At 42.0% G+C, this 21,591-nt stretch overlaps 1 protein-coding gene across 3 annotated transcripts in view; it reads right to left on the bottom strand.

Moving 5' to 3' along the window:
• The window catches only part of akt3a (v-akt murine thymoma viral oncogene homolog 3a), a 180,571-nt gene that overhangs the window by 30,912 nt on the left and 128,068 nt on the right, over positions 1-21,591 (bottom strand). For 2 of the 3 annotated variants that reach the window (XM_062059028.1, XM_062059027.1), the window contains exons 4-9: positions 19,855-19,966; positions 10,683-10,839; positions 6,156-6,287; positions 4,721-4,786; positions 4,020-4,088; positions 543-665 (exon numbers count right to left, since the gene is read on the bottom strand). In XM_062059028.1, the coding sequence (XP_061915012.1) occupies positions 543-665; positions 4,020-4,088; positions 4,721-4,786; positions 6,156-6,287; positions 10,683-10,839; positions 19,855-19,966 (659 nt within the window). The remainder of the gene's footprint in view (positions 1-542; positions 666-4,019; positions 4,089-4,720; positions 4,787-6,155; positions 6,288-10,682; positions 10,840-19,854; positions 19,967-21,591) is intronic. The other variant, XM_062059029.1, reaches the window with a different exon arrangement.

The following is a 21,591-nucleotide window of genomic DNA, read 5'->3' as shown; positions in this document are numbered from 1 at the left end:
TATTAACCATTTACTTTATTACATGTTGTAAAAGTAGTCAGAGACACTCCATTTGTGTAGTTATTAGCCTCAATCTAAGTGAATAGAATGCTAATGCTGATGTGTTCATGTTGTCAGCATGAGATAAACCCTGACATTTATCATCAAATATTGTTTATTACAGCTGAAATGGACCAAAATAAATAGTCTGACCCTAATGAAATCATCATTTACTGAGAAGACAACTTTCTGACTGTTGGACATTGCAGACTAAAGCCTGACTTTTTTTATAAACAATTCGGTACACTTTATTTTTTTAAATCATATCGCTTTGTATATTATTCAATTTGTATTTCATTTACTTACTTTTTAGTAAAATAACTTAATGTCTGTTTATTTACATGGTATCAGTATAGAAATATACTAAACCACTCCTCTATACGTCATCAGCCTGATTTGAACTGTGAAATGCGGTGGAAACACAAATCACATACTTCAGAAACCTTTAGTTCCAGGAACCAGTTCGTGAACATTTGGTGGATAGGTGACTTTTGTGTGTTTACCTTGAGGTCCCGGTACACGATCTTGGCTGAGTGCAGATAGTCGAGGGCCGACACGATCTCGGCGCCGTAGAAGCGCGTGCGGTCCTCGGAGAACACCCGCTCTCTGGACAAATGGAAAAACAGCTGCGGGGGAAAGGAGGAGGGAGAGGAAAACGATGGCGAGGAGAGGAGGGAAGGGAGACAGCAGGGACGGGACAGCAATAATTACTGATTTATTGGAGGAAATTAGCACAACACAAACTGGCTGCTCGCACCATATTGAGATGATAGATGGCAGAGAGGAGGGTGAGCTGGGAATGTGTGGAAAGAGAGCGAGGAAGGTGGGGGGGGGGGGGGGGGGGTCTGTCTCTGAGGAGGGTGGGTGGATGGAGGCACTCAGCAGCTGGCACCTCATCTAGCGGCGCCTGCCCCAACACACACACACAAAGCTCTTCCACGTTAGCCTCTAGGCTAGGCTGACAAGGCGCTGGCGTGGAGTTTGGCGGCGGGGGCCAAATCAAGGGTTTAATCAATACGCCAGTCTAGTTAAAGAGAAGCAGCATCCAAGCGCCCTCCCTCCATTGCCTCCAGTGTGACGCTCATTAGTGGTATATCTGCCCCCCTCTAAGCCTACATTTTCATTCACTCCTTCCTTTGCCAAGTTTCTGGCAAGGAACTCATTCACATACTTAAGAGGAAGCTGCTTTTTTACCCGGTCTCAGGTGGCATGACCGCGCCCCCCCCCGCTCTCACCCCAGACGTCAGTTGTCAAGTTGTCGCTGTGACGCCGCAACACATGTGGCACTCAAACGTGGCACCAGAATGCTGCGCTGCAACAGTGGAGTGGTACAAATTACCCGGGAGGCCACGGGGCACACATCTCCCCATTAATTGTTGAGGGAGGTTTGCATATGGCCGCTGGAGTGATGCTCGCCGACCACCTTGCTCAGACGGTGTGTGAGTGCTCTGCTGACGCTAACACGACAGGTGGGCTTTCATCAGTGCACTGGCAGCTGTGACTGTGGCAGTTTTGTAATTGGCCGAGCGTGTGCGATATGTGTGGCCACAATTTGTCCGGGGACAGGGTGGGTGGGGGGGATTTTCTGTGTGTGTTTGCCCGTGTCTTCTGTGCACGTTTGCTCAGGCCTTGCGCCGACCGAAGCGCCATACTCGCTGGGAGAGGGAGCAGGTGACAGAGACACTGAGGGAATGAGGCAAGATTGCAAACAGTCCCGATTAAAAAGCGGAGGAATGGAAAAGTGGGAGGAATCCAAACTCATTTTGCCTCCGACTGTCACTCTGGCTATTGGTGCCCCACAGGTGAGCTCACAAATAGACACAAGCAGGAAGCGAGAAGAGACGAGCCAATTGGCTGACAAAACGACTCTGTTCCAAAGTAACTCTTACAGGCCACTTTAGTCACTTATTGTTTGCAGGTCTTTGCATTCCTGCAACATGTTCTCTTTGGAATTTAGTAGTAAATTGAACAAGAAAACAAAAAGGGCCTGTTGGCAACTTGTTTAGTTAAATGTTTTCAAACCAAAAAATATGACAAAAACATCCCCGGTCAGCTTATTTTACAATTAATGGCTTAACAAAACAGTGGAACCTCGATTTACAAACCGCTTTTTTACCTGAACTTTTCAATTTCCAAACCTTTAAATCGAGCCAAATATGCCTTTGTGTCTCTGTGTATGAACGCTTCGTGCATTCATTCATTCTGTGTGCCGCTGGAAGCCTTAGGGCGCAGCCTCAAATAAATAAACTAAATTAATAATGTATATGTTTTTTAACTCCTGCGATGAGGTGGCGACTTGTCCAGGGTGTACCCCGCCTTCCACCCGAATGCAGCTGAGATAGGCTCCAGCACTCTCCGCCACCCCGAAACGGACAAGCGGTAGAAAATGAATGGATGGATGGATGTTTTTTAACTCAAGTGTCGATAAAATTAAAGTGCAGATGAAAATACAGCTTCACCCCTTTAGTCATCATTTTTGCGCTTAAGAAGCTCCAGACTAGCTCATGAATAGCTCCAGACTTCTTCTTGTGTTTGTTTGAGATTATCATTACTGCCACAAGTGGTGCAAGTGTATTACAACTACGAACCTGTATATACAATTGTACTATGTAGTTGCGAGAATTGTGAGAAGCACACTAAATACTCGAAAAAGGGGCATTTTTATTCAAAGGTTCATATTTACAATCTGACATATTTGGCAGTCAACGTATTTCTTAATTACTAAATGTATTAATACTGTTATTTAATTTCTTAATATTAAATATGTATATGTATACATATACATATATATATATATATACATATATATATATACACATATATATATATATACATACATTTATACATATGTATATATATATATATATATATATATATATATATATATATATATATATATATACACATATATATATATATACATACATTTATACATATATATATATATATGTATATGTGCATGTATGTATGTGTATATATATACGTATGTATGTGTATATATATGTATGTGACTGTATATATATATACAGTATATACATATACAGTCACATACATATATATATATATATATATATATATATATATATATATATATATATATATATATATATATATATATATATATACATATATATATATATATATATATATATATATATATATATATATATATATATATATATATATATATATATATATATATATATACATCCATACATACATACTCACACATATAGTACATACGGCACAGGCCAAACGTTTGGACACACCTTCTCATTCAATGGGTTTTATTATTTTAATGACTATTTACATTGTAGATTGTCACTGAAGGCATCAAAACTATGAATGAACACATGTGGAGTTATGTACCCTTTGCTCTGATAACTTTTTCGCACACTCTTGGCATTCTCTCGATGAGCTTCAAGAGGGTTAGTTAACTGAAATGGTTTTCACTTCCCAGGTGTGCTTGAATCTCATCGAGAGAATGCCAGAGAGTGCAAAGCAGTAATCAGAGCAAAGGGTGGCTATTTTTAACAAACTAGAATATAAAACATGTTTTCAGTTATTTCACCTTTTTTTGTTAAGTACATAACTCCACATGTGTTCATTCATAGTTTTGATGCCTTCAGTGACAATCTACAATGTAAATAGTCATGGAAATAAAGAAAACACATTGAATGAGGAGAAGGTGTGTCCAAACTTTTGGCCTTTACTGTACATAGTGGCTGAGAGTAAACGCGGTGACGTTTAACTGGCTGTTCAACAGTTGCACAAAAGATGGGGAACACCTGCACAATCTGACAAGATCCAATAAAAAGGATGTATTAAAAAAAAACATTATTGCATTACTATGCAATAATGTTCAGTTTTTTATGGAAGAAGCACAGATGAAATAATAGTGTGTTTGTAGATTAAGTCACATGAGAGGGGAAAATATTAGAAAAATTGGGCAAGTCTATTAAAGAGTGTGCTTGTCTTACCTCTCCTCCATTAACGTACTCCATGACAAAACAGAGACGGTCTTTTGTCTGGAATGAATACTTCAATGACTGAAACAAAACAATGAACAACACTGACATTAAAGTTTGTAGTTATTTAATCTAATAAAAACATTCATTGTCCTTCCCATGTTCTTGCTCTCTCGCCCTGTCGTGTTATTTAGAGTGTTTGGTGAACGACTATCTTGAAATGTTAGAGTTCTTTTAACCAAAAACAGACAGCACCCATAGCTTTAGAAGGTTTAACTCTCTATGTGCTTATGCAAACAATCTTGTGTGAAGTAGGAGCGCACGAGTGTTTACTTTGAAGGATCGAGATGCTAAACAAAAGAACAGTTGGTCTCCGCGTCTCTTTGTGGCTGCAGATGTGAAAGTGGTAAAAAAAAACAAAAAACTCAGATGCGATTGTATTTAGAGGTTAGCGCAGCAGACGGGAGGCGACAGAAGTGAGCAGTAGCTGATGTGTCTGCGCAAACACCAAACAAAAAGAGCGCACGCAAACAGATGCGTCCATTATTGTACGACAATTTGATGCCTCGCTCGTAATTAGCCTCGAGAGAGGCAGGTACGTATAGATCAATATGGCGCCTTATGTGCGTGTGTGCGAGTGTAGATGTAGGTAGCACATTTAACTGTATGAGTGAATGTGAAGCCTTTGTGTGCTGCGTAAGTCAAACACTCACAGTGAGAAAGGGGTGTCTGGTGTTTTTCAGTACTCGGCTTTCTGTGAGGGTGTGCGCTACTTCATCCTGCACAAACAATAAAGACAAAAGAAAACATGTTTGGAAAAAAAACAAAATAAAATAACTATACACAGCTGAAGACGTCTGAGAAGAAGACTGAAAAGTATTAAAACGGTTCAAACTTGGGCTGTCAAAGTTAACGCAATAATAACAAGTTAACTTTAAGTTCCAATAACGGCGCTAATTTTTTTTAACGCGCATGCGTCCTGGCCCTCTGTCCATTCAGTAGCATGGGAAATGTAATAGCGTCCAGTTACTGTTAAGCCACAACCGGCAAAATAGCGAGCAGAAATGCACAAAGAAAAAGGTACATTATGAAAATCTTAAATCCTAGACAAGACTATTTCATCTTTGATCGCCGTGAGACGACATCATTGGAGCGAACGCCTGCTGGCATGCTTTGCTGCTACAGAGAAGAGGAGCTTCATGTCCGTGTTTACATTACTGTTGAGTGCATTAATAACATAACATTTATGGTTGTTACTCTAACTGCTTCAGTAGGATGGAATACAAGCTTAGCATTAAAAAGATGGTAGGGAGGAAGTCTGCAGTCATTTTTTAATTAGAGACTTTTGTCAAAACATGTCAAGACACCTCTTCTCATGCCAATCACATACTTACAGCTTCACAATAAGCACTATGCATCAAATCTGGTCTAACTACATAACAAAATGAAAAATCGTCTCACATCACGATCATGCTTTGTCAAAAATGTTTTGTAATGTAATCTGTGATATCTCTACCTAAATAAATGTTTTCTGGCAGATTTAAATAAAGTGTATATCTGACTGATAGTCCGCAATTACAGAATGTTTAGCAGCCTGAATATTACATTTTATTAATGAATACAGCAGGTTAAAACAATGTCGTGCAGAGATACGAACACCATTAACTTAATGTACAGAATATCAGAAGCATTTATTTAAGTAGAAATATCACAGATTACATTACCAAACATCTTTGACAATCAAAGCATGATCGTAACAATGCATATTTAATAGTCAAAACTGGTATCTAATCATGGTGAACAAAAAACACACCAACTCCCTACAGGTAATTTTTTTAATTGTCATTAAAAGCGTGTGTATGTCCTTTTTGTGTTGAGCTGTTTAAAAAAGCATAATGTTTCAAAAAAATGTATTAAAGCAAAGTAATTATCCTGTCAAGCTAATAAAAACATTTTAAATTACCTGTCGACGGTACACCTACTAATGACAAAAAATTTAATTTATCTGCGACTAATCACTATTCATTTTGAGTTAACAAACTGCGATTAATCCTGATTAAATATTCTAATTGTTTGACAGCCCGAGTTCAAACACGAGCACAAGACCCTAAATTCAACCAAGAGATGAGCTTTCAGCACTGGACAGACCTTGGCGATGATAACTTCTTTTTTCAGAATCTTCATGGCGTAGTATTTCCCACTGGCCTTCTCCCGGACCAGAATCACTTTCCCAAAGGTTCCTTTTCCTAACAACTTCAGGTAATCGAAGTCGCTCATTGTCTGTGTGGGAGAAACCAAACACACAAGAATGTTGGAAGTCTGGAAATACTGGAACAATGCTTTACAGTTTAGTAAATTCTCACTTGCTACACATACACCTTATCCCACCTACAGTGAATTTGAAGTGTCCTCACACTAGACCAGTCCTTCTCAAATAATGGGGTGGGCCCTCCTGGGGGGCACGTGTGTGACCCCGGAGAACATCAGTCGAAGAGAAGCAAAAAACAATTTGCAGTCTTATTGTTGTTATGATAGAATATACAATCAATTACAGCTAACGCTAACTATCCAAATTGCTATCATTGGCTAACAACCGCAAAGCTAATGTGCGTCCATGTGTTACATGCGTACGTTATTACGCCCCAGAAGCCGCAAGAGGGCTGCATATACTGCTTAAAATACATTGGAAAGTTAGCGCCCTCTAGGCATCTGTGTGAATGTTGCAAAAAGCACCTTTATTGATGCTGATCCTCTATCCATTTTCTACCGGTTGTCCCTATTTATTATAATTGTTTTGGTTATTTCATTTAATTTTTTTAGTATAAAATGGTTCAAGTCGGTCAAAAAATGTGTGTAGTTTAAATAAGGATCTTTTTTATTTTTATTTTGGGCAAATTGATGCATCTTTTCTGTTACAGACTAAAAAACAATGTTGATAAAGTTATTATTTGTGGTAAGTTGATCTATACTTCTTTATGTTATTAAGTATACAATTGTATGCAGAGGTGTACTTCCTAAAAAAATTATAGACAAATGATAATATTTATAATCGTGACGGAGAGTGGGGGGCTGCAAAATGTTTTCTTCTTCCTCGAGGGGGTAACAAAAAATACCGGGGGAAATAACGTGGAAAAGTCCATTCATGTCAGGAATTAAATTTCAAATGTGAAACTAATATGGGATATTAACTTATGACATGCAAAGTGAGATTTGTCATGGCTATATTTGTTATAAATTTGATGATCATGGCTTACAGTTTTTGAAAACCCCAAATTGAGGGTTTTTTCAATTTGAGGTTTTCATAAGCTGTAAATCAAAATCATCAAAGTATTTCAAAATAAGGCTTCAAATATCTTGAGTTGCATGTTATGTCATATCTTACTTTCACCTTGTAAATCTACAGTACTTGCTGGAATGAAGGAACATTAGCACAATATTATATATATGTTTTTAATTCACATGTACGCAATTGAGAAGCACTGCACTAGGGCTTGTGCGCCATCTCCTCCCTCCCTCTCCTGGCCCACACTAGCCTGCGCATACACTGAGTTTTTGTGCTTCATCCATCACTTATACACTGCTGTATTATTGCAATTACCCTGATTGTTTTGATAATCTTTAGTCCTTCTGATTATTTCTATTGTGGAAAATAGCAGCTTTGATGAGGAGAGCGTTGGCATTTTAATTGAATGACACGGCTTCATCCCTATTCATTTCTGTTAGGAATGGTGTCTGTTATCATTAGGAATAAAGAATAAATCCCCACTGGCTGAGAGTTACAGTAAATGGAGCAGCGCTAGGCAATGAGTTCAAGGCTGTCAACTCATTGTTCATTGTTGCGCTTATCGGGGAGTGAGGTTTTTACACAGCCACACTAGCTGGCATCTGTTACACTGACATGTGCATAGTACAGTGCAATATACCAAAATATCAGTACGCCATACAAATGTCTATATAATTCCATTGTTCGTATCCTAATTTGAATGTCTTGGCTGCAGGAAATTGTAAACTGTAGTGTAACCACTCATAATCCTCGCGAAGGGTTAAAAAAAAAGTTGGATGCAAACCAGTGTCTTTTTTGCCATCTCCGGGTCTAAGTTGGCTGTCAAAGTTTACCAACTTCTCAGTTTATATCCACATCATTTTACTATCCAGGTGAGAGGCATGATTTTTAATCTAGAATTAACTTTCTGGACTTCGAAAGCAGTTCACTGGCAGATGATGTAAATACAGCAGCACAAGGAAGTTGCCTCTCTCTGATCAAAACACCGCTAAATGTAGGTCCTTAATAAGGAACTGCACTTTTTTTGGAATTTTGCCTGTTGCTCACAATCATTATGAAAGACATGACGAATGGATTTTGTTTTAATGCATTCTAACTTGTAAATAAACGTAAATAAAAGTCTGCTTACAGCGGAGCAACGGCAGGTCCTCTGTTCTGCCCATAAAACCCAATAAATAACCATTCAAAAACCGCCAACAATCCTCCATTTACATTTTGTGACCTGAATATTAACCAAGTATTAGTGATTTTATTATTATAAGCGCTAACACAGACAAACTATTTATAGCAACGCCGTGATCACAAGCCTGTGTATAATTTCGACATGATTGACTGCTGAGGTGTTTCCTCGCTTCCTTGCTCCCTGGAGGTTTATTGTAGATCATAAATCATGCCTCTCGCCTGGTAAGTAGATGACTGAGGACGTACTCCGACAAGTTGGTCCACTTTGACAGCCATTTAGGACCCGGAAATGGCGAGAAAGACACGAAAAGACACTTGTTCCCCCACCCCATTTCTTCGTGAGGATTATGAGTCCTTCATCTAAATAGGAATATATGAACATCCTAGCAGTCGGCATCCTAATAAAGTAGACATTGTACAGTAAGTGATCTTTTATTATGTTTGTTGGCTCTCATGAAGTCGACAGTGAGTAGAAATCAGTGATTAAGAAAAAAAAATATCGAAGGTCATGATGCGTTTTTTAAATTAATGTGCCGTGTATGCTTAAAATGATCATAGGCTCCATTGTAAGCGGACTTTTGATCCCATCCATCCATCCAATTTCTACCGCTTGTCTCTTTCGGGGTCGCTGGAGCCTATCTCAGCTGCATTCGGGATCCCATTTATTTAATTTTTAGAATGGAAAAAAAAACATCCATCGTCATGTCTGTCATGATGATTGTTAACAATTTTTTTTGTGCAGTTCCCCTTTAATGTTAGCGCTTATAATAATATCGCTAATACTTGGTTAATATTCAGGTCAGAAAATGTAAATGGTGTATTGTTGCCGCTTTTTGGATGGTTATTTATTGGCTATTATGGTCGAAATAAACACAATAGACGCAATGACGTCTCATTGGCTCCATTAAATTCCATTAGAATGCATTAAAAAAACATGTGTTTTTGTCTCCCATAAAGATTGTGAATTATAGGCAAAATTCAGAAAAAAGTGTAGTTCCCCTTTAACTGCTAACATGAAAATAAGAGACCCTAACATCTTTCCCCATTAAGAAACAACATACCCCAATTTAAACCTATATAACACATTGCTGTCTGAGCAACTATGCTATTCAATTGTGTACATTGACCTTTGGTTAGTGTGTCCGCCTTAAGATCGGTAGGTCGTGAGTTCAAACCCCCCAAAGACTATAAAAATGGTACCCATTACCTCCCTGCTTGGCACTCAGCATCAAGGGTTGGAATTGGGGGTTAAATCACCAAAATGATTCCCGAGCGCAGCCACCGCTGCTGCTCCCCTCACCTCCCAGGGGCTGGAACAAGGGGATGGGTCAAACGCGAGAGTAATTTCACCACACCTAGTGTGTGTGTGTGACTATCAGTGGTAACTTAACTTTAACTTTTAACCTGTGCTCTCTTAATACAGAGTGATCTTTCTATACTCAAAGGAATACGAGACTGAGGTGTTTTAATGGTGCATTCAAGGACCGTTGAACAGAGTAGGATGCCACAACGCCCACCAGAAATAATAAATGATAAAAATAGACTTTATTTGTTACGCATTTTTAATTAAAATAAATCTTAATGTGCTACAGTGCCAACCACTATTTACAACAATAAAAACTTAGCCATCAAAACAGATAAAATACTGAGACAAACAGTGAAACATAAGAAACAAAAAAAGTGCAAAATAATGGGTAACAATTTTTTTTCCCGTTACTTTAAAAAAAATAACTTGGTACTTTTTGAGCATGTTCAACAACACCTCAATAATAATGATAACCGTGATAATTTTGGTCACGATAATCGTAATATGAAATGTTCATCTCGTTATATCCCTAATGGCAATATATATCGTTAGAGATACAACATGACCTACAGTATATCAGGATATATATATAGTTTCGTCGTTAATGCACAGCACTATAATGTGCCTATGCCTGCAATTGTGCTGTGCCCAGGCTCTAATCCAATCGTGCCCCGAAAGGGGAAGTGTACCGATCTTGAGCGCGGATCGGAGCACTCACACAAGCCAAATATGCCAAACTTTAGAAATGAATAATGGTACGACTGGCCTAGCATGAGTACACTCTCGCTCAAAACTTTCACACACAAGACGTCTACACGAGATGTCAGCAAGAAACAACCAGCTGGAATACAGTTGCATCAAAGTGTTTACTAGTTTAAAGGCTTATAAGAGGAAGTTCCCATACATTTGTTACAACCTTGCGTTTGTGGTGTGTGGTGGAGATGTCCATCTCCTCCTCCACCATGTTGTCAATGTTGGAGGTGGGGCTACACTGGATCCTCTCCTCCTCTTGCCTCTGCAGCTTGTCTGCGACCATCTGGATGGCCTCTGTCCACTCATCCCTGAGGAGAGAGGCAACACCAAAACTTCAGGGCTCATGAACAACTTGAATTAAATGATCTGGTAGGACAGTACGTGCATACATGTGCACATCTACGAGGTGTGTCAGAGAAGTCCCGGGACTGATGTAGAAATATATATTTCTAATCCAACAAGTGTTCCCCTTGAACGTAACCCCTCTTGAGTCTAACCCACTTGCCAAGCCTAGAACGATTTTCCAGGCTTCCGGCAGCTCCTTCATCAAAGAAAAAAACAGCCAGGTCGGGTAAATAGGAAGGATGTCAAGAACAGTCGGACGCTTAGAGCATTGTGGGCAGATGCCATTGTCATGGTGAACCAGCCAGAATTTGTCCTCCCACAGTTCTCGCCTCTTCCTGCTTCACTGAACGTAACAAATGATGCAGGATCACTTTGTTGACGCGCTGGTTGGTCGTCTGGCGCTTTGGCCAGAATTGGTGGTGGACGATATGCCCCTCACATCGAAAAATGTGATCAACAGCCCTTTTCTGACACATCTCGTCTGACACAGGTTACACAATAAATGGCAGACGCATGCAAAAAAACACTTTCAATTGACATTAACACTCATTTGTTTAACAGAGAGGAAAATGGTCACCAAGGGAATCAAGCCAATGAACAATAATCATAGAGCAGAACTAATGACTACCAGTGTGTGTGTGTGTGTGCGTATGTGTGTGTAAAATGCACGCCCCTGTATAAGAGGGAACAATGTTTTGTTGTTTGCAAACACTGTTCCCCCCCATTGGCTTTTCATTAGCACACTTGTTCAACATCTGCTGGGACAAAGTTTGTCAATTAGGATGTGTACGTGTGTTGCATATGTGTGTGTGTGTGTGTGTGTGTGTGTGTGTGTGTGTGTTTATGTGTGTGTGTGTGTAGAAACAGACTCTGCCATACATCAGGACATGTCCAGTTAGTTTTCACAGTGATGACTATAATGACTTAAAGGTGTCATCAATTCAGATTTTTTTAATCAAATTTGATCTTTTTACTGTCCGTTCACATTATTAAAAAAATTTGATTTCCAACGTGAATGCAATCTGACCCACATGCGGATATGACGTCATGACGTCGCATGCCCTGCAGTGTTTACTGAAGCAAAAAAGGCTTCAACTCCAGTCGGCCTCAGTACTGCCGCATTTGTGGCAATTTCAAGGATTTTGTGTAATCAAAGTCAATATTTTCTGAATTGAATTATTGCACGTAGAAGATTAAGAAGGAAGAAGACGAATATTTTGGCTCTGGCAGTTTTAGGGATATTTTGCTTTGATGTCTGCTTGAATAGCGTGTCCTGTGGGCGAGCAATTAGATACAGAAATGGTGGAAGTTTCACGTGAGTTCCTAAAACATTTTATTTTCACCTCTTTTCTGCTCCGTTGTTACTTATTTATTTATAGGCGTGTATTTTGGCAAATAAATATGACGCTTATTGCTTTTTGATGATGTTCTGGTCAGATGAATGCGACCGGAGCGCGGGAGCGTTCACATTGAGGACACATCGCATACATATCGGATTTATTTCCACATAAGAAAGAGGCCTGGGTCGGATTTGAAAAATTAGGAATTGCACTGTTCACACTCACATTAAAAAAATTAATACAGGTTGCACACGGACAAAAAAAAAATCGGAATTGACCTGTAGTGTGAACAAGGCCTAAAACATGTCCTTGTGGTCTACATAACATGTAATGGTGGTTCTTTGGTCAAAATGCCACATAGATTATTTTATACAGACTGTTTTGAAGCCGCTTTCTGACAGTCTCTTCAGTATGCTCCGTTTTGTGGGGGGTCTTATTTACATGCTTCCACTTCGACTGAGTCTTCTCTTCGTCAGCCATGTTGTAGTTTTTAGCGCTTTCATATAGAGTCTGACAGACATAAATTATAACTATACACTAATTTTCATTCGAAATGGCAACAGCGGAGGATGGTGGACAAGTGCAAGGCCTTTTGGGTAAATTTCTACCATATGTGGAGAGATCCGTTGATGTCACCAATTGGAAAAATGTCACAAATTGGGCAAATTTAAAATGGCTCGTTTGGAGTAAGTATGAAGGAAGGCAAGGTTGTTTTATAAATATCCCTGCCATGCCGAGATGGCTTGATTTCACATTTTTGAGACTTATGCAGATTCCAAATACACAAAAAAAGCTACCAATGGGTAAGAAAAGTTGGTTTTGCATTATAGGTTCCTTTTAAATCAGCAACCAAGCTTATATCTGCTATTACGAGCAAGTAGAAAGAAAATCAATACAGATTGTGACCGGGCCCGTAACCAGGATTTGGACAAATTGGTGGTCCAAGAGAAACTTTAAATGGCTAAATCATGGGTATCCCAGCACCTTATGAATAATATTCCAGAATAACAAAAGCTTTCATTGAGGTAGAACTATCACGTGTTGTATTATCTAACATCTTTGACACGATTTTGTAACAAAACCCTTTTTTATTTATATGCTAAAGTTTAACATATTAAGCAATTTTAACATAATTAAGTTTTTTACGAATATGTTTGGGGGCAAAACTTTAAATGAAGCACCTTGTCATTCAATAATTTACATTTGACATGTGCTTCTTCATGCAAAACGGTACCCTACGGATTTGGAATACCTATGCACAGCACGTGTTCTGCATTTAGGGTGTGGCGGCCTTGATATCTGTGACATAAGTGACATCTTAGTCGTCTGCAACGGTATTACACAGACAGCGTTTTTTACATCACGTCAGTATAGTCTAATGTTATTGTTATGTTGACAGCTCATTTCCAATCGAATAATGTTTAAAGTAAAAGTGGACTTCATTGCCTTACGTTGTCTGGAGTTGTAGCGGGCTGTGCATGAACAAAGATCGTATATTGGAGAGGATGATCTACCGCATGTTCATGTACAGTGCACACAATGACCCACACAAAGTATATTTGCAGTGAGTCATATCATCTTCTTCTTGTCACTTCAAAAAATTACAGAGTACACAACCTCGGTGTACTCAATAGTAGTTAATCAGGCCGTGAATCTTTGGGCTCTACACGATTCGATTCTTGGGGGTAACGATTCGATTCAGAATCAATTCTTGATTCAAATTGATTTTAGTTTCAAAATCAATACTTTTTTAATGACAATGAGTGACAGTTTTATGACTAACTACATTCCTCCACAAAATAAACAGTTTTGATACATTTCTCTATTACTTAAAATAAAAAAAAGGTTTTGTTTATTAAAATTCTACCCAAACATTTACTAAAGTGGCTAGACAGAACAGATTTTTGGGGGTAGGGAGGATTTAAAAAAATAATAAAAGATTTTAGAATTTTTTTGAATTGATTAAGCATTGTTACAAATAAGAATAGCGATTAATTAGAAAATCTATTTCTTTTTTATACCTATAGTAGTCACGGCCATGATTGTGACCTATTTTCTTTACTTTATTAGCATTAATAGCTATACCGTATTTCCTTGAATAGCCGCAGGGGCGCTAATTAATTTAAAACCTCTTCTCACCCCTGCGTTTACCAAAAGCAGGCGAGATTACCATGCATGCGGTAATTATTTTAAAACCTCTTCTCACTCCGGCGCTTACCTTATCATGAAAAGCACATTTAATAAAAAAAACGTTATTATGGTCTCACCTTTAGGTAAAAATGAGTCCATGCCAGCTCCTTTTGAAGAAAAGCATCGATATAGAAGTCTTCCTTCAGTTTTAAAAGTCTCTCTGTCTCGATGGAGATCTTCCTTTTGAGTATTACCTCCTGCTTCGATTGAAAGCCCAGTTTAGAAAACTGTTTTATTTTAGATATGTAATCCTCCATGGTAAAATAAATGGCTGCGCACTATTTCTGCTGTTGTCTTCTTCTGCAGCACAGGTCTTCTGCAGTACCAGCAGTCGCAAGAAGGATCACTAGCGCCCTCTACCACCAGGAGGCGGGAGTCATTTAGTGACTCATGTTTGACCCGGCGGAAGTGCCAAGCATGCGCTAATTATTTGAGTTTGACCCGGCTATAATTCTAGGCATGCGAATACCATATTCCCGGCGCCAATTCAAGGAAATACGGTATCTGTTATTTTTTCAGATTTTGAATGTTTAAATGTGATAATTTTTTTTCAGAAATATGTAAAATGTTGCATGTAAAATGAATAAGTGTTTGTGTTTGTGCATGTACATGCACTGTACATGCACTGTACATGCGGTAGATCATCCTCTCCAATATACGATCTTTGTTCATGCACAGCCCGCTACAACTCCAGACAATGTAAGGCAATGAAGTCCACTTTTACTTTAAACATCATTCGATTGGAAATGAGCTGTCAACATAACAATAACATTAGACTATACTGACGTGATGTAAAAAACGCTGTCGGTGTAATACCGTTGCAGATCAGCACTTGGCTGATCTTTTCCCAAACAGAGTTAATTCTGTGCCACATTTGGGGCTTACATGGGCGAAGACAGTCGAGTGAGGCGAGCCTATGAAATGACATTCCATCCATCCATCCATCTTCAACCGCTTATCCGGAATCGGGTCGCGGGGACAGCAGCTCCAGCAAAGACCCCCAGACTTCCCTCTCCAGAGCAACATTTGCGACTTCCTCCTGGGGAATCCCGAAGCGTTCCCAGGCCAGAGAGGAGATGTAATCCCCCCATCTGGTCCTTGGCCTGCCGCGGGGCCTCCTCCCAGTGGGACGTGCAACGAGGACCTCCCTAGGGAGACGCTCGTGAGGCATCCGCACGAGATGCCCGAACCACCTAAGCTGGCTCCTTTCCAAGCGAAGGAGCAGCGGCTCTACTCCGAGTCTCTCTCGGGTGACTGCACTTCTCACCCTATCTCTAAGGGAGATGCCAGCCACCCTTCTGAGGAAACTCATTTCGGCCGCTTGTATCCGCGATCTTATTATTTCGGTCATTACCCACACTTCATGACCATAGGTGAGAGTAGGAATGTAGATAGCTCGGTAGACCGAGAGCTTTGCCTTCTGGCTCAGCTCCCGTTTCGTCACAACAGTGCGGCAGAGAGACTGCAATACTGCCCCAGCTGCTCCGATTCTCCGGCTGATTTCCTTCTCCATCTTTCCCTCACTCGTGAACAAGACCCCGAGATACTTAAACTCCTCCACCTGGGACAGAGTCCTGTCCCCTACCCGGACTGTACAAACCATTGGTTTCCTGCTGAGAACCATGGCCTCAGATTTGGAGATGCTGATCCTCATTCCAGCCGCTGAACACTCGGCTGCGAACCGATCCAGTGAGAGCTGAAGGTCACGAACCGAAGGTGCCATCAGGACCACATCATCTGCAAACAGCAGTGATGCAACCTTTAGCCCCCCGAGACGTATACCCTCTCCGCCATGGCCACGACTCCGCCTAGAAATCCTGTCCATGAAAATCACAAACAGGATAGGTGACAGAGCGCAGCCCTGGCGGAGACCAACCCCCACTGGAAACGGATCCGACTTACATCCAAGCACCCGGACACAACTCTCGCTTTGGTTGTACAGAGATTGGATGGCCCTCAACAGGGTTCCCCTCACTCCGTACTCCCTCAGCACCTCCCACAAGATCTCCCGAGGGACGCGGTCATATGCCTTCTCCAAATCCACAAAACACATGTAGACTGGATAGGCATACTCCCAGGCCCTCTCCAGGATTCCCGCAAGCGTAAAGAGTTGGTCAGTTGTTCCACGACCAGGACGGAATCCACATTGCTCCTCTTGAATCTGAGGTTCGACTATCGGCCGGACCCTCCTTTCCAGTACCTTGGCGTAAACTTTCCCAGGGAGGCTGAGTAGTGTGATACCCCTGTAATTAGCACACACCCTCTGGTCCCCCTTTTTGAAAAGGGGAACCACCACCCCAGTCTGCCACTCCCTCTGCACTGTCCCAGACTTCCACGCAATGTTGAAAAGGCGTATCAACCAAGACAGCCCATCAACACCCAGAGCCTTCAGCATTTCTGGACGGATCTCGTCAACCCCCGGAGCTTTGCCACTGTGGAGTTGTCTAACTACCTCAGTGACTTCACTCCGAGAGATCGACGTCGATCCCCCATCATCCTCAGGCCCTGCTCCTATCAGGGAGGGTGTGTCTGATGTATTTGGGTTCAGGAGTTCCTCAAAGTGCTCTTTCCAACGCCCCACGACTTCCTCACTTGAAGTCAGCAAAGTCCCATCCTTGCCGTACACAGCTTGGATGGTTCCCTGCTTCCCCCTCCTGAGGTGCCGTATGGTCTTCCAGAACAGCTTTGGTGCCGCCCGATAGTCCTTCTCCATGGATTCCCCGAACTGCTCCCACACCCTCTGCTTAGCCTCGTCCACAGCCACGGCCGCTGCCCTTCGGGCCCGTCGGTACCTTGCAACTGCCTCCGGAGTCCCCTGGGATAACATACCCCGGTAGGACTCCTTCTTCAGTCGGACGGCTTCCCTGACCACCACTGTCCACCAGGGTGTTCGAGGGTTACCGCCCCTTGAGGCACCTAAGACCTTCTGGCCACAGCTCGCATCTGCAGCTTTAGCAATAGAGGCTTTGAACATTGCCCATTCCTGTTCAATGTCCCCAACCTCCACAGGGATGGCAGAGAAGTCCCGCCGGAGGTGGGAGTTGAAGTCCTTCCGGACAGAGGACTCCTCCAAACGTTCCCAGTTCACCCGCACTACACGCTTGGGTTTGCCAGGTCTGTCCAGAGGTTTCCCCCGCCATCTAACCCAACTCACCACCAGATGGTGATCAGTTGACAGTTCAGCCCCTCTCTTCACCCGAGTGTCCAAAACATACGGCCTCAGATCAGCTGATACGATTACAAAATCGATCATTGATCTTTGGCCTAGGGTGCTCTGGTACCAGGTACACCTATGTGCATCCTTATGCTTGAACATGGTGTTTGTTATCGCAAGTCCGTGACTAGCACAGAAGTCCAATAACAATCCACCACTCAGGTTCAGATCAGGGAGACCGTTTCTCCCAATCACGCCAGTCCAAGTATCACTGTCATTGCCCACGTGCGCGTTGAAGTCCCCCAGCAAGACTATGGAATCCCCTGCCGGCGCCCCATACAGGACCCCATGCAAGGTATCCAAGAAGGCTGAATACTCTGAACTCCTGTTTGGTGCGTATGCACAAACAACAGTCAGAGTTTCCCCCCCTCCAACCCTAAGGCGAAGGGAGGCGACCCTCTTGTCCACTGGGGTGAACTCCAACGTACAGGCACTCAGCCGGGGACTCGTGAGTATCCCCACACCCGCCTGTGCCCTCACACCCTGAGCAACTCCAGAAGTGAACAAGGTCCATCCCTTGTCCAGGAGTGTGGTTTCAGAGCCCTTGCTATGCGTAGAGGTAAGCCCCACCAGATCCAACCGGTAGCGCTCCACCTCTCGCACCAGCTCAGGCTCCTTCCCCACCAGCGTAGAGACGTTCCACGTCCCGAAAGTCAGCCTCTGCTGCCCCGAATTGGTCCGTCCGGAGCCTCCACTTTCACCGCCATCCACTTGGCAGCGCACCCGACCCCACTGGTTCCGACCGCGGGTGGTGGGCCCACGTGGCAGAGAAGATGGTGTGTCCACGTAGCTTCTTCGGGCTGTGCCCGGCCGGGCTCCGTGGCAAGCCCGGCCACCAGGCGCTCGCTGACGAGCCCTACCTCCGGGCCTAGCTCCGGAGGAGGGCCCCGGGCTTCCTCCGGGCCGGGTAACGCATCCTGTTTTAGTGTAGTTCATGGGGGGTATCGTAACCCTGATGGGGGGGGCATTCGGGTGCTACACCTTGCCCAAGGGTGACCCGGAACTATGTAAGGCAGGGGCGTTCAACTCCCTGAGGCTTAATACAAGCCCACATACCATGAAATGACATTCTAACATTGAAAAAATCTTCGCCGCTCTGCAAGCAAGCGGTCGGGATTTACGCAAATTTGCCGCGCTCACACTGCGGAGATGGGAATAAATAAACCCTGTTTGACTCCCAAATGATCACCCCTGTGTGTTTTTGTCTTATTTTGAGATACATGCCCATATGTTTCCCGGAGGGATTTGGAAGAACATCTATCTGAACCTAAATGGAGCAGAGTGTTTCTTCAAGATCTGAATCCTCTTTTTTCTGCAAAGACTTCAGAGCGTACCCTACACACTCCAAAACAAGGGCAAACTGTAGTTACACTCTACCCACAACAATGGAGCAGTGAGTCAGTGTGTGTGTGTGTGTGTGTGTGTGTGTGTGTGTGTGTGTGTGTGTGTGTGTGTGTGTGTGTGTGTGTGTGTGTGTGTGTGTGTGTGTGGTGTGTGCATGTAGCTTCATGAAAAGCAACGGGAACTCTCTCAAGGTCACAAAGCAGATAAATGCTCCCTCTCTCTTGGTTTGAGTGTTTTTAGTATAATGAGTTTTTTTGCTAATGAGAGATAATGGGCCTGTCTACAGTCGGGCGCCGCGCCAGCACGTGCGCCGCCCTCGCCGCTCACGGCTGCGGCTGTGCGGGCTGGAGCGCTGCCAGGAGCGCTGGTACAGTGCGACGGATACAGTAAAACACACACATTAGGACAGTTGTGGTGCTGGCGGAGGCACCATTCCCATACAAGCGGCGCACACTTTTACCGCTGCACATCTGGAGCTGATGTTTACAACAGACTTTATGAGATGATTAAATGTAGAGTTATTCTTTGGTGTTAATTACTGAATGTTTATTTGATTATCTTGCTATTACACACACACACACACACACACACAGAGTTGAAGAATGCACAGGAGCATCTGTGGTCTTCTGGGCAAAGCTGTTCATTTTCTGGAGATAAACACCTCAGCTCCTCAGAAAGGAACGGAGCAGCTGGAGAATTTATGCCGACGCTACTTGAAAGGTCTCCGCTCCTCTCTGTCTCACACTCACACACTTACTGTACACACACTCCCTGTCATACCTCTGTCCTTGATAGTACGTATCCAGCATCACATACTTTATACCTGTCATTAATGTTTAGTCCCATTTCAAAGTTTTTAAAGTCAGTTTGGTTGTCAAACAGCGACTGACCTCTCATCAGGTGAGTCCACGTGGAAGGTCCTCTCAATGACGGTGGTCCACTGCAGGCAGCGTATGATGAAGGTGTTCGGCTTGGGTCGCTCCGTCTTCATCAGCTGGCATTCTGCACACATTAGTTGGAGATTTGTTTTGTCAATATTTTGCACTTTGGAGAAGTTGTCAGGAGAGAAAAGTTATTCGTTAGATATGGGCAGACTTTTTAAAACTGCAGAAATGTTTGCTTGTGCGTTGCAAGCCCTAATATTCTGCTGCCTATGATGCAGGGGGCTAGCAAGATGACATTCAATTCCTAAACTTTGTGCAACTTTGTACGCATTTTCCAAGAAAATGTTGCTTGAATTCCAAATTGTTTGACTCAATCAGATTGCAGTATTAAAGGGGATGCTTGCAACTTGCTCACAGTTGTATTTTTCAAACCAAAAAATATAACAAAAACACCATTGGCTATAGCTTATGTTACCATTTGAGGTTAACAGAACACATTTGTTTTAAAAACTGTCTATATTTTTGACAATGACTAATTTTATATAATAAAATTTTTTGCCAGCCCAAATACAATATCTTATTTTCAGGACTTTAAGTTGATACTTTTTTCCAACGCTTTGAAACCAGCGGCTTATAAAAAAAAACCCCACTGTGGTTCATTTATGGATTTTTTTTCCGCTAACGGTGATAATGTTTTTTTTTTTCAAGAAACAGTTTTTATAGAACACCGACAAAAACACTGAAAATGTGTGGTATTGTTTTTGCAATAGCGTCATGTTTTTAATGCTTTCACTCACCGCAGGTGCTGCGGGTTGAAAATGTACTTCCTGTTTCTTGCCTTGAACTATTTGTCCATAGTGTTTCTGCTCGAAAGGATTCTTCATTCATCACTCCAAGCAACGTTTGTAAGTTTTACAATACAACTAAAACCATTCCTTCTTATTAAACCGTCACATGTGTCTGTAGGAGTGCTTTCACGCATATTTGTAAGTGCTATCGTCAATCAAGCTGCCGTCCTTATCATTAGCAAATATGCTAACACGTTTACAATTATCTGTGTTAGTATTATTAACTTATTGGCAGAATTGATGGAAGGGCACCAACAGAGGTGGAGCCTGTGGCTTAATCTGACTCAACACGGGAAACCTCACCTGGCCCAGACAGGATAGACAGATTGATAGCTCTTTCTACATTCTTTTTGTATTGTTTTGTAAATTCATAAAAACGTCACCAAGGAGTCACTGAGTCTGTTTAGATGATTGTAGAGCTAGCTTCCGGAGCTAGTGGGTCCATGACAATGACTTCTGTCTTGTTTAAACAGCCGTTTTACTGCCGTGTGACAAGCACAGTTTGTAAACAATTAGGGTATATAAACAAACATTTACAAAAACTTTCGTACCGGTATATATCTGCAGCTTATAGTCTGGTGCGACTAATATATGTAAATATTTTTCTTCTGAAATTTGATGGGTGTGGCTTTAAATACCGATGTGCTTAATAGCCCAGAAAATACGATAATTGGTGTTCACGGCATTCACTCACCTTGCCTGTTCAACACGTACGCTCAGGGAGCGCCTGCGCACATACAAAAGCAGTCCAAGAGAAGCAACAAACAATTTGCAGTCGTGTTGTTGTTGTGATGGAATATACATCCAATGACACACTATCCCAATTGATATTATTAGCTAACAACACCCAACGCTAATGCACGTACACGTGTTACGAATCTATGTAGTTATGTCA

This window comes from Entelurus aequoreus, linkage group LG09, assembly GCF_033978785.1.
Source record: "Entelurus aequoreus isolate RoL-2023_Sb linkage group LG09, RoL_Eaeq_v1.1, whole genome shotgun sequence".
Lineage (NCBI taxonomy): Eukaryota > Metazoa > Chordata > Actinopteri > Syngnathiformes > Syngnathidae > Entelurus > Entelurus aequoreus.
Note: the sequence above shows the minus strand (reverse complement) of the source record. Positions and strands in the feature narration are given on the sequence as shown.